At 34.8% G+C, this 16,797-nt stretch overlaps 1 protein-coding gene across 2 annotated transcripts in view; it reads left to right on the plus strand.

Moving 5' to 3' along the window:
* Positions 1-239: 239 nt before the first annotated feature.
* Positions 240-16,797, plus strand: part of LOC135201461 (glucose-6-phosphate 1-dehydrogenase-like) — an 81,851-nt gene continuing 65,293 nt past the window's right edge. Inside the window, exon 1 of one of the 2 annotated variants that reach the window (XM_064230429.1) lies at positions 240-823. In XM_064230429.1, the coding sequence (XP_064086499.1) occupies positions 255-823 (569 nt within the window). In that variant the 5' untranslated portion in view covers positions 240-254. Of the gene's footprint in view, positions 824-7,390; positions 8,198-16,797 lie in introns of those variants that run through there. The other variant, XM_064230427.1, reaches the window with a different exon arrangement.

The following is a 16,797-nucleotide window of genomic DNA, read 5'->3' on the forward strand; positions in this document are numbered from 1 at the left end:
TTCGTGGTTTATTTGATTTACTTTTCGTCAGTACATCATTGTTTTGGTGTTCTTAAAATCTATGTTCTCGCTACAAGGCCGTTACACATTACGCAGAAATGGTGATGGTTAATATAGGCCTAGTAGCGTTGATCAGAATGCTCTTATGAGTGATTTTTATTTAAAAAGTGCTTGAAATATATATGCAATTGCTCGTATAGCACAAGTATACGAATTTTTTTTTTTTATCTTTAAGAAAACATTTACAGTGTGCAATGGTAGCTCAAGAAGAGGTCAAGGACGTTTTCGTGTTAATCGGTGCGTCGGGAGATTTAGCCAGAAGAAAAGTTTACCCGTCACTGTTTTCTTTATATAAAAAACAATTACTGCCTAAAAACTTGGCCATCGTCGGGTATGCACGTGCTGACCTAACGCTGAGCCAACTGAAGAAGAGGTGTATGATTGAACTTAACCCTGAGGAAGAGAACATCTACGATGCATTCTGGTCGATCAATTACTTCCTCAAAGGGTCGTACGAAAGCGAGGAAGATTACCAATATCTCAACTACTTCATCTACAAGACGGTGTCCAAGTCGACGAACCGCTTGTTCTATTTGGCGCTTCCTCCGACGCTGTTTGAACCCGTGACTTCCAACATCAAGCGCTACTGCTTGCCGAAGACAAAAGGATGGACGAAAGTTGTCGTCGAAAAGCCTTTTGGCAAAGATTCCGAATCGGCGGCCAAACTTACCAAGCACCTAAGCTTACTCTTCAAAGAAGAAGAAATCTATCGGATGGATCACTATCTCGGCAAAGAGATGGTGGAGAACCTTCTCTATCTAAGGTAAGAGAGGAGGGCTGATGTATAGAGTCATACAGGTGTTTTTTTTTCTGCATCTTCCAGCTAAGCTTTGCGCCATATGGCCAATGTTGGCGGCAAAAGTGGTCGCCAACGTTCCTCCTGTTCGTGTGACACCACATTAACGAACGCGCGCGAATTTAATTTGCGAAAATACTGAGGAACTAGTTGTTACTTGGTACAAAGTTTGCTGCAAGATTTTTGACAAGATGCCGGAAAACCTGTCCGTGAGACACTGCCTAAAGGCAGCGATCATGTTATACAGTCACAGTAAGGTAAAAATAAATAAACAAATAAATAACAATAATAATTAACTTCGGGGTAGAAAGATTTGGATAAAAGCATCAATGACTAAAACGTAATGCTTCATCTCTGGAAACTGTTTTCCCCGGTTTATAGACACGTAGTACCATAGTACACCCTCTGATGAATAGATTGGAAGTAAGACATTTTACATTAACGAACTGCTCGCAACGATCTCTTGGTGTGAACTTTGTACGGACAGCCTATGAATGTAGGGAGAATTTGAAAGGACACCATTTCGCCAAATGTCCGTCCTTCTCCTGCACATACTTTTTAGTATATTGTATAAAAAGTATGTGCAGGGGAAGGACGGACATTTGGCGAAATGCCGTCCTTACAACCGTAAAGGCTAAGAGTAGAGATCCTATACAGACTTTCAGCATGGAATCAAAATGCAGACTAACATTTCTGGATTTGTAGCCTTAAAAATGTAACCATAACATCCAGCAGACTTTAGGAGCCTAGTTTGAACGATAATGGGTAGCAACAAGACCCTGTGAGAAGCTAAAGGAAGGAGAGTATGCAACCAATATTCACGAGATTTCAGAGAAAGTGATATTGATCTAGCAGATGATACGTTATCTAATCATCCGAGGGATTTTATAACTAGCGACCTCCGGGATAGAGACGACGCACAGCTCTGTCTCACGTGAACAAAAGGTGGCGTCTCGTCACTTTCATTTTTATCTCCGCTGACCCTGTCTCGACAGTATGACCTCTGTTTGACTTACTGTCATACGAGTCATGGATCTTTAAATAGCAGGTAGTTCGGGGAATTAGAGATACATAACGCTTTTATGTAACAGGTCTTATTGACTGTTGCATGTGGATTTCAAATGATGTTTGTATTCTTATGTTTAGATACCTGCCTGTTTGCACTATATTTAATATAATGGTATAGGTTATGCAAGTTTCAATAAGAAAATTTTTGGAGATGAGGGTAATGGCTCGAGGAAAAATTGACTGGCTCTAGGATTTCCTTTCTTTAGATCTCAAAAAATTTTATAAGACTACAAATAAATCATATGGAACAGAGAGATGTAGCCCAAAGAAATGGATTATATGATTTTTAGATGTATTCGGATCAAGATCAGGAGGTGATATTTTCCATTTAGTACTGACAGAGGAATCCCCTCTTCGTGTGCTCTAATGCTTTGATTTATATGCGTTATTGCATTGTGTAATATTTGAAAATTATTCCACAGAATAGATTACCTACCATAAAGCATTAATCCTAATTTGCTTTGCAACTTGTTTAAAATGTTATGTTTTATAGTTACAAACCATATACCATGGGGGATTTTGAGTGTTTAAAGTTTGGAAGAAAGGCCTAGATCGATAACCTCTCGAATTTCAACTCTAGCACTATAGGAAAAAAATAAAATTTGTGGTGAAGTGGTGGCCACTGGCGTGACTGATGGAGGAGGGGCGGTAAGAAATCTGAGAGAGGGAGAGAGAGAGATTTGATCTTGGTTAGATTTTTCCTTGTGGTTCAACAATAACCAAAATTATTCAAATTTCATTTATGCAGAAAACTGACTGAATCTATGCACCAAACATGTAAATTCTGTGTAAACATAGACTCACACATAGCATCCACGCACCAATGTTTGTTTATTTTAGATTTCCATTTTTGTTCAGCATTGTGTTCTATTTAGGGGTTATCTGTTGCCAATATTCTCCTCTTTCCATCTTTTCGTTTTCCATGCTTCAGTTCTTATCTCTCTTCCTCACTTCATTCTTCTCTTTCACAATCATTTCACGTCTCTCTCTCCTTATCTCTCACGACCTTGTTAACTGATGACCTTTCACTTGCTCAGCTCCTCTCTCTCTCTCTCTCTCTCTCTCTCTCTCTCTCTCTCTCTCTCTCTCTCTCTCTCTCTCTTTCCTAACATCTCGAGCTTCGGCCTCTTTTGTTGGAATCACTCTTACTTAGACCTTCATCTCTCATTCTGTCCTTCTGTTTTCCATTTTTCCTGACTTATTGCTGTTCCAATTGAGTTTTGGGCTATTTTTATTAAGAATGAATATGAAGAAACAGGTGCCCATGCTAGTAAAACGTAAGGAAGCATAACATAATTTTAAGGGTAAAGATACTCTGCGTATATATATATATATATATTTATATATATTATATATATATATCTATATATGTGTGTGTGTGTGTGTGTGTGTGTGTGTGTGTGTGTGTGTAGTGTGTGTTGTGTGTGTGTGTGTGTATGTGTGTATACACACACACATATATATATACATATATATATATATATATATATATATATATAATATATATATATAATATATATATATATATATGTCATATATATGACTGGTATATAAAAATGTTCTGTTACAACAGAATTCCATCTAATACAAGGAGCCCATAGATAAGCTAAAATATAGAAAGTAGGGTACTATATTTCAGAGACTGCTGTCTCTCTATTCAGCAGTCTCTGAAATATGGTACTTACTTTCTATATTTTGGCGTTTCTATGGGCTAATTTCATTATATATATATATATATATATGTGTGTGTGTGTGTGTGTGTGTGTGTGTGTGTGTGTGTGTGTGTGTGTGTGTGTGTGTGTATTTCGTCTCAACTGTCTTGAAATAGATTAAGAAACTTTCACGGCTTGTTAGTGCAGGAATTGATACTCAAATCTGAACTGATTGGTAGGAGTTTTCTTGGAATCCGCAAACTACTGATATATATAGGGTCCCCCTTTTTTTCTTAATATAATGAAGGGATGGAATCTTCAAACTGCGATAATAGGATCCTTGAATTTTCTCATTTTTTTCTATGATAAAGAGACCGAGACGACATAACTTCTCAAAACAAACTTGGTTCTGGAGAGTAACGATGCCGGCAGACCTTGAGAAGAGACCGGTTTTATTCGGGAAATACAGAGGAAATTCGATAATTCCCCAGTTTGGGAGAATAATAACCCAAGAGTATCATGGGGTAGGGGAGCCTCTCCTCTTGAATGCTATGGATTCAGAATTGTAGTCTGTCATATTAGTATACCATGCTTCAGTTTTGCATCTAAATGTTTATTAAAAGATGATTTATTAATGATAACTACTGTTCTGGATGAGTGTCAATGCATATAAGAATAGACCCTTAGAGGATCCTAACCAGATGGCTTGACAGTGAAGGTCAGTGTTTTTTTTTTTTTTTTTTTTTTTTTTTTTTTTTTTTTTTTTTTTTCCGTTTTGAAGCTGTCTTTTCCATCATCAAAAACATTAAGGCAAACTCTTTAGCAAATCATTCAAACTGGTAGCAATTAGCGCTTGCTAGTTATAGGGACAATAGTTATCGCTTGTATGACTTGCTGTTAATAATTCATATGAACCTTTGCAGAAGCAGAATACTATTTTATTTATTTATCTATTTTTAGATGCTTGAGTACTACTGTTGCCTAATATTTGTTTTATATTTAGAAGAGACCATTCTTTTATATTTGTCTATTTTTTTAATTATCTACATAGTTGAATACCATGCTTACACTCAAGTGCGAGACAATTCTTTCAAATAAAAATAAATAGGAATATTTTAAACTCTTCTTCTCTGGACAGATTTCACCAAAATTCTAAGTTTAGACGTCACTGACTTCTGTTGCCGCAGTGCCTTTGCTTTGCTAAGAGACAACGAAGGTATTGTCGCTTGCAACAACACTCCCCCATCACTCTCTGAGCCTCTTGTGAATTTTTGTCGCGAATTACATACGTGAACGGAATATCAATGGTATTTTTGGTCCGCCTATTGAGGAATGTCAAGGTCGAGTCATTCTCCATATTTTGCAAGTTACATAGTGTTCATTGGTTACTTGATACAGAGTGGAGGTAGATATACATTTCATCATTGAAAATCTAGTTAAATTCTAATCTATTACTATTATTACCATGATATAATTCTAGTTTATTATTATTATTAATTCAATTCTAATTTATTATTATTATTTTTTGTTGGGGGGGTGTGGGCGCTATCATAGCCCCCAAATAATAATAATGATAATAATAATATTATTATTATTATCATTATTATTTCAGTAGATGAAACCTATTCAGATGGAACAAGCACACCAAAGGGGCCAATGACTTGAAATTCAAGCTTTCAAAGAATGTTGGTTTCAACCTCCCTCCACAGACCCCACACTGCAGCAGTAACTGATCATGATATCAGAGCCAGTTATTTTTTTTCCTCGCCTTGGGTGAGGCGGGAACTCACGACATGTGAACGGCATGTCACGACACTAGCGACCACACCAGCGGACCAGCTTAAAATGACGAAAAACCAAAAATGGCATTACTGAAAGAATTGTAATTAGCGAAATATTAATACAAAGAAGAAAATATATTGATAAATTTTTATGATCGTCATGGGAGTAAATGATTAATTCTTGACAAGATCTAAGGAATTTATTTATCTTTTTATTTCGCCTATTTATTTATTTATTTCTCTGTGTCGGGCTTCAGCCGACGGCAATGTCACGGTCGGCATACGTCTGGATCAGAGAACACCAGCAACGTTGGCTGTGGTCAGTGGTGGGTTGGGTGACCACTCAACATGATCACACTCCTTAGCCGCATTAACCCTTTACACAACCCGTGTTGGGATGTAGACCTAGCAACCGCATTCCGAAAATGCCCTGTGAATCGAAGGGTAGCCGCCCTAGTTCTCTCCAACACCCCACCCCAACCCATCTCGAAGGGGCAAAAAGGAGTGGTTTATATTTTGTGGTAAGAAGTAAAAAAAAATGAAAGTCACGATGATTTTGCAACAATTACAAAAAACTACACCGATTATATAAAGTCGATCGTCATCCTCTTTCCTCTATTTTATCCATTTTCCTTCTCATCCACCTTCTTCGTCTTCGCCTCTTTCCCTCTCCTCTCTTTTCCTTTCTCCCTTCATTCATTCTCTTTCTTCTCCCTTCACTATTCTTCATATAATGATTTATTATTCTCTCCTTTTTCCTTTCCTTCTTTCTCTTACCTTTTCTCCTCTTATTATTCATTCCCCTTATCTTCCGTCTGCTTTCCCTTCCCCTCTTTTATTACTTTACCCTTTTGCGTCCTCACCATCATTATCATCATCCTTATTGCACTGTTAATTATGATCGCTATGCTTGTCGCTAAGACATTGTTATTATAAGCTATTTATTGATAATTCCACTGAATCCCATTTTTCATTCGTTCATCTCAAATACCATTTGAACACGTCAGGAATGACTTTTGATTCAGAGAGAAATGATTCTATCCAGAGTTTTTTTAACGTTAAGCAATGAATTAATCACTTAGAATTACTTAGAATTCTAGCAGGATGTTTTATTGGGATATTATGCTACGCCATATCTCTCTCTCTCTCTCTCTCTCTCTCTCTCTCTCTCTCTCTCTCTCTCTCTCTCTCACTGGGATTTCCAAGCCTCATTCTGGTCCATTGCATTTCTACTTAGAATCCTAAAGCCAGGTACAGGAACCTACGCCTTGAATTTTGGGATAAGGATTTACCCACAGGCCTAATGTATTTTTCAGATACACACCTTGTGACTTCCCTCCAATGTTTATTATTTATGTTCAGTTCCAGTTCCTCTACGAACGTAAGGAATCGAAGTTTTTTAATCCTGCAGTTTCATACCAGGATTAAATATCTCTCTCTCTCTCTCTCTCTCTCTCTCTCTCTCTCTCTCTCTCTCTCTCTCTCTCTCTCTAACAGAATCAGGTGATCTATGAATTCAATTTAAAACGATTATTATTGTAATTATTATTACTGTGATTACCGTCATCTTTATCCAGATGACATCATCAATCATCAATACAAATTCTATGCATATCTGCAGTCATTTTCCGAAGTCGTGACTATTGTTATTGATAAGCAGGAGCCTTATCAGGTCATCCGATCCGAGCTACCTTCCGCATTCTAAAAATAAATGACTTTGGAAACCCAGAGGCAACGTTTTATCTGGTACACGTGATAACGAAAATAAAAGAATTAAAACGACAGCATTAACAAAATACTACTAATCAGGACGCAATGATCTATATGTATATAATTCTATGACTCTGAAAAGCGTTATCTCTCATGAGGTTTCTTAATTAGCAACGCAACCAGCTCGTCACATACGGTTCACGTGTTTTTGAAGCTGTTTCCACAACGGACAGTAAAAAAAAAAGGATGTGGGTTTTTTTTTAATCGTGTGTTTATTTTTATTTTCCTTTCGTTGCTTCTTGCTCGAGGGATGAAGTATGGAGACTCAGTTGGCGTTCAGTGGTGTTGATGTTGGGACACGTCCTGCTTTGGCCTTGAGAGGTTATTTGCTTTTATGTGACTCGAGGCCCCGGTTAGTCATCCAAGGGATAAACCGAGAGATCGTCTCGTAGCACATTTCGTTAAACCATTCTGTTTTTTTTTTAAGACTTCATCGTCGATCGAATTTGTCTAAAAGTGTTTAACCAAAAGGAAGCCTTGGGTTGAATCATGGGTTCCTTAACCGAATCTTACGCCTTCGTGATCTTCGGCGCCTCCGGCGACCTGGCCAAGAGGAAGATATACCCTACCCTTTGGCTTCTCTACAGGGACAACTCCATCCCGAAGAACACCGTCTTCCTCGGGTACGCCAGATCCGACCTGACGAAGGACCAAGTGCGGGAGAGATGCGCCCCCTTCGTGAAGGTGACCAGGGAGGACCAGGAATCCTACGAAGACTTCTGGAGGAGAAACCATTACCTCAGAGGCTCCTACGACCAGAGGCGCGACTTCGAAACTCTCAACGAGCTGATAAACCAGACCGCGGGCCTAGGGGCAAACCGCCTGTTCTACCTGGCCGTTATGCCCACGGTGTTCGAAAGTGTCACCTCCAACCTCAGGGGCTGCTGCATGGCGGGGAAGGGAGGAGATGGGACGTGGACGAGGGTCGTCATCGAGAAGCCCTTCGGCAAAGATTCGGAGTCGTCGGCTAAGCTGTCGAGGCATTTGGCGTCGCTGTTTCCCGAGGAGGAACTGTTCAGGATCGATCACTACCTGGGCAAGGAGATGGTTCAGAATCTCATGCAGGTCAGGTGAGATATACCCTGAAACTTTTAGTGGTGTCTAAGTTTAGTTTGTGGGTGCTTTCTGAAACGAACGCTTTTCGAAGCTTTCTCTTCTTGGTGTGTGAAATATATATATATACATATATATATATTAGTATATATATATATATATATATATATATATAATGGTATATCTATATCAATTTTAAACATTACGTACATTTCCATAAACAGATTTTTAAACAAAACGTACATTTCCATTAACATATTTTTTAACAAAACGTACATTTCCATAAAGATATTTTTTTATCAAAACGTACATTTCCATAAACAGATTTTTAAACAAACGTACATTTCCATAAACATATTTTTAAACAAAACGTACATTTTCATTAACATATTTTTTAACAAAACGTACATTTCCATAAACATATTTCTAAACAAACGTACATTTCCATAAACATATTTTTTTAACAAAACGTACATTTCCATAAACATATTTCTAAACAAACGTACATTTCCATAAACATATTTTTAAACAAAACGTACATTTCCATTAACATATTTTTTAACAAAATGTACATTTCCGTAAACATATTTTTTAACAAAATGTACATTTCCATAAACATATTTTTAAACAAAACGTACATTTCCATAAACATATTTTTTAACAAAATGTACATTTCCATAAACATATTTTTAAACAAACAAACATTTCCATAAAAATATTGTCTTGAAAAATAGTGGGTTCGCTAATCTTGACATGATCCCACGAAAGATAATGCCTTCTAAACTTTAGATGGAAGAGCTTAAGGGAAATATAAACGAAAATGTATTAATTTATTAATATATTTTTGCTAAAAAAAATACATTTTATCCTAAGAGTAATAAGGAATCATTATATATTGTACCGTTCCATGTGAAAACCTGCAATGTATTTAGTAAGAGATAACTCATAATTGTCAATTTTTTTTATTTGTTTTATTTCATAATATATATTTCATATATAATATATAATATATAATTATATTATTATATAATAATATATATAATAAATAATATATATATATATAATAGATAGGATATAATATAATATATATAATTATAATTATAAATAATATATATAGATATAGATATATATATATATATATATATATAATATATATATATATATATATATATTATATATACTGTATATACTGTATATACTGGTATATATATAATATATATATATATATATATATATATATATATATATATATATATTATATATATGTGTGTGTGTGTGTGTAACCGGTTTTCTCCATAATTCCTGTTTTTCCCGTGTACACCCCTGAACTAATATTAGTTAATCGTAAGCGTCACGTAAAAGCTTAATTTCTTCACGGCAATAAAATGCTCGGCCCCTCGAAAGTTAAGGATACGAGACTGAGGCATAACATATGTGCCAATGAAAAAAAATCAGCCATTTTAGATAGAGGTCGAGAAAGGTCATATATATATATATATATATCTATATATATATATATATATATATATTATATTATTATATATATGACCTTTCTCGACCTCTATCTAAAATGGCTGATTTTTTTTTCATTGGCACATATGTTATGCCTCAGTCTCGTATCCTTAACTTTCGAAGCATTTATGCGTGAAGAAATTAAGCTTTTACGTGACGCTTACGATTAACTAATATAGTTCAGGGGTGGACACGGGACAGGAATTATGAGAAACCGGTTACATCTATATATATATATATATATATATATATCCTATATATATATATATATATAATATATCTATACAGTATATACAGTTATATATATATATATATATATATATATATATATATATATTATATACAGTATATACAGTATATATATATATATATATATCTATATATATATATATATATATATATATATATACAGTATATACAGTATATATATATATATCTTATATATAATATATATATATTATATATATATATACGTATATACAGTATATATATATATATATATATATCTATATATATATATATATGAATATAAAAAAAATTTACAATTATGAGTTATCTCTTACTAAATACATTGCAGGTTTTCACATGGAACGGTACAATATATAATGATTCCTTATTACTCTTAGGATAAAATGTATTTTTTTTTTAGCAAAAATATATTAATAAATTAATACATTTTCGTTTATATTTCCCTTAAGCTCTTCCATCTAAAGTTTAGAAGGCATTATCTTTCGTGGGATCATGTCAAGATTAGCGAACCCACTATTTTTCAAGACAATATTGCTTCCACTTTGATTTGTACTATATATAGTATATATTTATATATATATATATATATACACACACACACACACACACACACACACACACACATATATATATATATATATATATAATATATATATATATATATATATATATAAATGGAAGTGGTATAATATTGTCTTGAAAATTAGTGCCTTCTTTGTAACATTTGCAATACATTTTTTTTTATTTAATGCCAGGTTTTTATTCCCGTATTATATCATCAAAATACCTCCGATGCTTATAAATATTGATTTTGTAATACACTAGTAATAGTTTTTATTACTCATAGTCAGTCACAAATGTTTATTGAATTTTGTGCATATTTTGGTCCCTTTTTGCCAGATTATAAAAAATACTATAATCAGCCCACAGCTCTCTCTCTCTCTCTCTCTCTCTCTCTCTCTCTCTCAATTCTGTGACTATTAGACTATTGAGGAGTAAATGAAAAAAAAAAAAAAACCTAATGGAAATTGCAAATGCTGCCTTATGCCCTTGAATTATCTGCTTCTCATCATCTCCAGTAATGTTCTGTTTTTACAGATGTTTTTGCTTCTGGTATTCTTAAAACCACATTCTGAACAAAGCTCGTTTTCAGTTGGCTACTTGCTCACGACAAAAAGCTAAAGCGAATTCTCTTAAAACATAAGAACACAGGAAGTGTGTATGATTGTGGAAACTGGCGCGCTAAACCCGTAGAGTGTTTTATCCTTCTGTGCTGTACCAGGCTGTGAGAACTGGATGAGTTTGGTAAAACAGATGCCCTACCAAGCACCCATGAGTAATCACAACTTCTTAACGTAGCCCCATAACCTTACAATAGACATAAGAAGTGTTATAAATTGAGAATATTTCTATACAAAACGGTGCAACCACTGATATGCCCGAGTTGATTTGATTTTAATGACTGACATGCAGCTAGGCGTTAGCAACATAATGACATATTATTCTTTCGCTCTTCTTAATGCTGAATAAGCTTTTTTATGCCGTCTAATTACCTTATTAACCACTATTATAATCTCCTTTGCACGAAAGCGTCCTGCCAGTTTGTTGAGAGGATAAAGAGTACAAGAGCCCTTTGGGCGATAATCGCTAAATTAAAAACCCTTGAAAATAATGAGATAATGATTTATCTTGCTAGCGGCAGACAGTGCTCAAGTGCTTGCTATTGTGTGCCTGCGATATCTACACGGGAACTTGATCTAGCTCAACACACAGTGGATAGTCGATGGATGATTTGAATAATTTGTTTAAGTTATTCTACGTTAACAACTTAGTCTCTCACTTTGTTAGAGAGAGAGAGAGAGAGAGAGAGAGAGAGAGAGAGAGAGAGAGAGAGAGAGAGAGAGAGAGAGAAGTTTAGATTTCAGGAGATTTAAATTAAGCCAACAGCTTAGTACAGCACTTGAAAAGAGAGAGAGAGAGAGGTTAGATTTCAGGAGATGTAAATTAAGCCAACGGTGAAAGGTGGTTGGCCCTGTTCTTGAATATGAACTGAATACAAACAATTCTAGTGCGTTTAAAAGGAAATCTAGCAGTATAACTTCGGTTTTTGCTCTCAGAAGTCCAATATAAACAATGACTGCAGTGCTACTGAGAACGCAATAAATATATCTGTCTCAGTTAGTTTATTTTAATCATATTACCATTTCGCAATGATATAGTCTTGATTTTTACTTATTTAATCAGTGTCAGGTAAAATGGAGATGCCTTAATAGTTTAGTACAAACCCTTGGCCTGACTGTCGCTGGAAATATTCATTTGATTAATCGTAATCTATCGTTTGCATCTAAAATAAAATTACTTCCTTAACTTTTAATCTGGCCTTCACAGTTCCGTAAATTGGGAGGAAAGTTGAAGAATTCTTTATTCACAACAGTACCACGATAAATCAATCATTCTCTACATTATAAGTATCTGTAACAGCCTGCAATTGTCTCGAAAGAGTAAGAAAGACAATACGCTATCCACGTGACGCGTGTGGTCGCCATTCATGGGTCCTTGACCACAATCACGTGACTAAGAATAGGAGTTTCGCGTCATGTTCTCGTAAAGGAAACTGGTAATCTGACCCGTAAATTGATGACTGGAGTCATGGCGCATGCGCGATTGTTAGTAAGAACTCGCAATCTAAATTCCATTGATTGATGACTGAGGTCAGGTCGCACGCTCAGTTATTACTTAAAACTCTTAATCTAAACCCCGCAGATTGATGACTGTAGTTATGGCGCATGCGCGAGTATTAGTAAAGAACTCATTAATCTTCTAATGACCGTAGATTGATGACTGGAGACAGGGCACACGCGCGATTATTAGGCAGATTGGGGAAGGAGCTGTGTCATTCTTAATGGCAGCGGATTGTTACAACGTCTGCAGATATAATTTAGCTGACTTTGATTCTTATCAGCCATGGAGTTCTACTCCCCCTTCAGAACAGATGAACCTAATTCTTCGGTTATAGGGGTGGAATGTAGGCCTAAGAAAAGAGTACTTGATTATGAGACTAACTCGGGTTCATTTTTATTATTATTATTATTATTATTATTATTATTATTATTATTATTATTATTATTTTAAGTTAGAAAATTCTTCTTTCTCTAATTACTTCTCGGCTAGTAATGAAAAATTTCGGTACCTACTGATATAGTAAACAACTGTGTCACACAGTAGGAAAATTTTTTTTTTTCAAATATTTCTCATTGAAGACAGAACTCTGCTTATAAAAATGAGGTATACATTTAGAACGTGAACTGAAAAATATAGCTATTTTTGTCATTGTGTAATTGAAGAAGATTATTTCAGAGAAACGAAATTTTAAACAGTTGAACAATAATAATAATAATAATAATAATAATAATAATAATAATAATAATAATAATAATAATAATAAGAAGAAGAAGAAGAAGAAGAAGAAGAAGAATGATGATGAAGGAAGGCTTATAATTTATACATCTGTTGAATACTAATTTGAATAAATAATAATAATAATAATAAGAATAATAATAATAAATAAAAATAATAATAAGAAGAAAAGAAGAAGAAGAAGAAGAAGAAGAAGAAAAGAAGAAAAGAAGAAGAAAAGAGAAGCAGAAGAAGGAAGGAATGATTACAATTTATACATTTGAATAATAATAATAATAATAATAATGATAATAATAATAATAATAATAATAATAATAAAATAATAATAAGAAGAAGAAGAAGAAGAAGAAGAAGAAGATAAAGAAGAAGAAGAAGGAGGAGAAGTAAGGATTATAATTTAAATGCATAAAGTATCCAAAGTATCTATAATTTAAGCTACCGTTCAGACTCGTTCGTGAGACATTTTCAGACATTTTGAAAACTGCATGAAGAGATAGGTGATACATTGGAAAATGTTTAGGATATTCTCTGGTCAAGTACCTTGCTTGATAAGAGAGAGAGAGAGAAAAGGATATACAATTTAGGCCGAAGACCAAGAGCTGAACCTATGAGGTCACTCAGCGCTGAAAGGGAAATCGAGTGTAAATAATGATAATAATAATTTTTATTGTAACAGGATTAAAACCTCGCAATTGCACTGTAAAGTGAGATGGAGGAAAGAATATGAATGGAGGTACAGTCAAAAGAATGAAAGGGGTTGAATAGCGCCTCGGTGGCGTGATCGTTACGGTCTTTTCCTGCCACGATGGTGGCCGTGAGTTCGATTCTCGGGTATTCCATTGAGGGGTTAAAGATTGTGTATTTTTGGTGATAGAAGTTCACTCTCGATGTGGTTCGGAAATCACGTAAAGGCGTTGGTCCCGTTGCTGAATAACCACTGGTTCCATGCAACGTAAAAATACCATACAAACCACCAAACAAGAAAGGGGTTGACTGAGAAAGAGAGAGCGGAAGCAATCGGCATTATTACCATCATGAGAGAATTATCAATAATAAGGTTAAGATTTCCAGGGACGTGGTCTAGAGTGACTTTCCCTCACGCTGTCATTGAAATACGTTTTCAATTATCTTAGCTGTTTAGCACAACTCGTAGGTGACAGGCTTTCTATGTTTTTCTTTATTTTTTAATCTATAAATAGAGATAGGACGACATGATATTTTAGATAAACAGAATTATCTGGCAGTTATTAATTCGTTTGGTGTTATAAGTCTTTATTTAAAGATACATTTTTGGATATGAAAATGGCACTTTCTCAAGTAAAACAACCAAAATGCTATTTTCACTTGCAAGTATAATGTCATCGTTTTTTATTTTTAATTATTCATTGATTTTTTTCCTTAATTAATTTATTCACTTATTCATTGATTCATTCATTGCAAGGAAAGTACACAATGAATAGCATTTCGTGAAACGACTTCGGGTGTGAGACAATAAGATTATCATAATTTCGACATTAAAAACACGCAGTATCTAGAGTGTATTATGTAACAAATCTTCAAAAGTATACCTGACAGGGTACTTGTGGTACCTTGGCAACAAAGAGAAAGTGTCATATTTTATCAGGGTCATAGAAATGCGACGACAGAGATACGTGTTACGATAAATAATGCTAATGAGAGTCAGCAAAATTAGAGAGAGATTTATATACTAAATAATTTCGCTAAGAGCAAATTCCAGCAATACCCTTCTCCAGTAAATGTCAAAAAGATGGAAATGATAAAGAAAGAAAGAAGATGAGGCAAATTGCGAAAGATGAACGATTCATTCATCTTACTCGAAGCAGCAATGTTATACAAGCTATGGAGAACAGAAGCGGGACGAGAATTCCAAAGCTTGGCGGCAGAAGGAAAGACGGTTTCGCTTCGTTTATATCGCAGACAAAATTAACTTTGACGGTCAAGTAAAAGAATATCTCAGATTATAATCAATAATCGATACACTCAAGGAGCCTAATCAATCAATAAGTTTCAAGGGCCCTCTTTTATTAACTATGGATACATGACATCAACCAGATCTGATATACTATGTGCCACACACACACACACACACCACACACACACATATATATAATATATATATATATATATAATATCTATATATATATATATATATATGTAGTATTATGTAATCCAGTGGTTACCAGTCATACCTCACAAGCGAATCCCAAGATAGACATCGGGAGAAGGATGAACGACTTAGGCCTGTTTCATTATAAATCCTTTGTGCTTATTTTAACCTAAGCAGTGAACTGTGTACTACCCATTGACAATCGACTACAGAGGGTCGCAGTCAACTGACGAAGGTCACTGAGCTAGCAGCCTCATTCTCAAAGATTACTGAATACCTCAAGGTAAATATAGTCTTAATCTTTATAATAAACACGCACACACACATATATAATGTATATAATAGGTTACTTACTAAGCCTTGCAACAGACTGTAGAAATCTATAGAGAGCAGCAATCAGTCCAATAAATGCTGCAGAGCCAACGAGACTAAGATAGCAGCTTATTTATTTATTTATTTATTTATTTATTTTTACCCTAGAATCCAGATTAACTTTTGCATCCAGAGTCTAAATGATTATTGGACGAAAAGAAAGGAGCGTGTCGTCCATCTTTATTACTACAAAGAAAGGGCATAAGAGCAGGTAGTCTAGCCTATATAGACTAGTGCTATTCTCTCTCTTAGAGAGAGAATAGTACGCACTGCCTTTCTTTCCCGCGCGCACACCAGTGAAAGAGAACTTGTAACTTCATTGCGTTTTTCTTTGAACGCTCAAACATAATCAAATAAACAGCATAAGAATATGAAAGGAAACGCTTGGGAACATTTGAAAAATAAATAATAAACACAGAAACAGATAAACATGAAAAATACATGTCATCTTCAACAGCGTGTTTTTAACTCAAATTTCCGTTGCAACAACTTTTCTGTATTGATCTTTGTAGGGAGAACGGTGCACGGCCATTGTGTAGTATGGGGGAATGATTTGAAATGGACCGCCCCACTCTCTTCATACTTTGGATTAGGGTGTAAGATAGAGACCTCTCTCCCGGCCCCCTCCCTCTCTCTCTCTATCTCTCTCTCTCTCTCTCTCATTCTGGGTGTGTGTGAAAGTACGGTATTAAAAGATAACTAACAATTAAATAAAAAAACAGGACCACGTATTTCCTTTATCAGTATTCAACTTCACTTTATTATATAAATGTAGTAATAAAAAAAAGAGACTTGTAAACACCATAAGACTGAATTGAGTAAGGCAAATAAATACTTGATTAGTACTGTTTAAAAAATATATATAGCAGATATCTGCAGCCATCTTAGCTGAAAGTGCTCTTGGGATATTTTGTTGTTGTAATTCCCTGTGACTAGTCT

The sequence above is a fragment of the Macrobrachium nipponense genome, chromosome 28 (genome assembly GCF_015104395.2).
Source record: "Macrobrachium nipponense isolate FS-2020 chromosome 28, ASM1510439v2, whole genome shotgun sequence".
In the NCBI taxonomy this organism is placed as follows: domain Eukaryota; kingdom Metazoa; phylum Arthropoda; class Malacostraca; order Decapoda; family Palaemonidae; genus Macrobrachium; species Macrobrachium nipponense.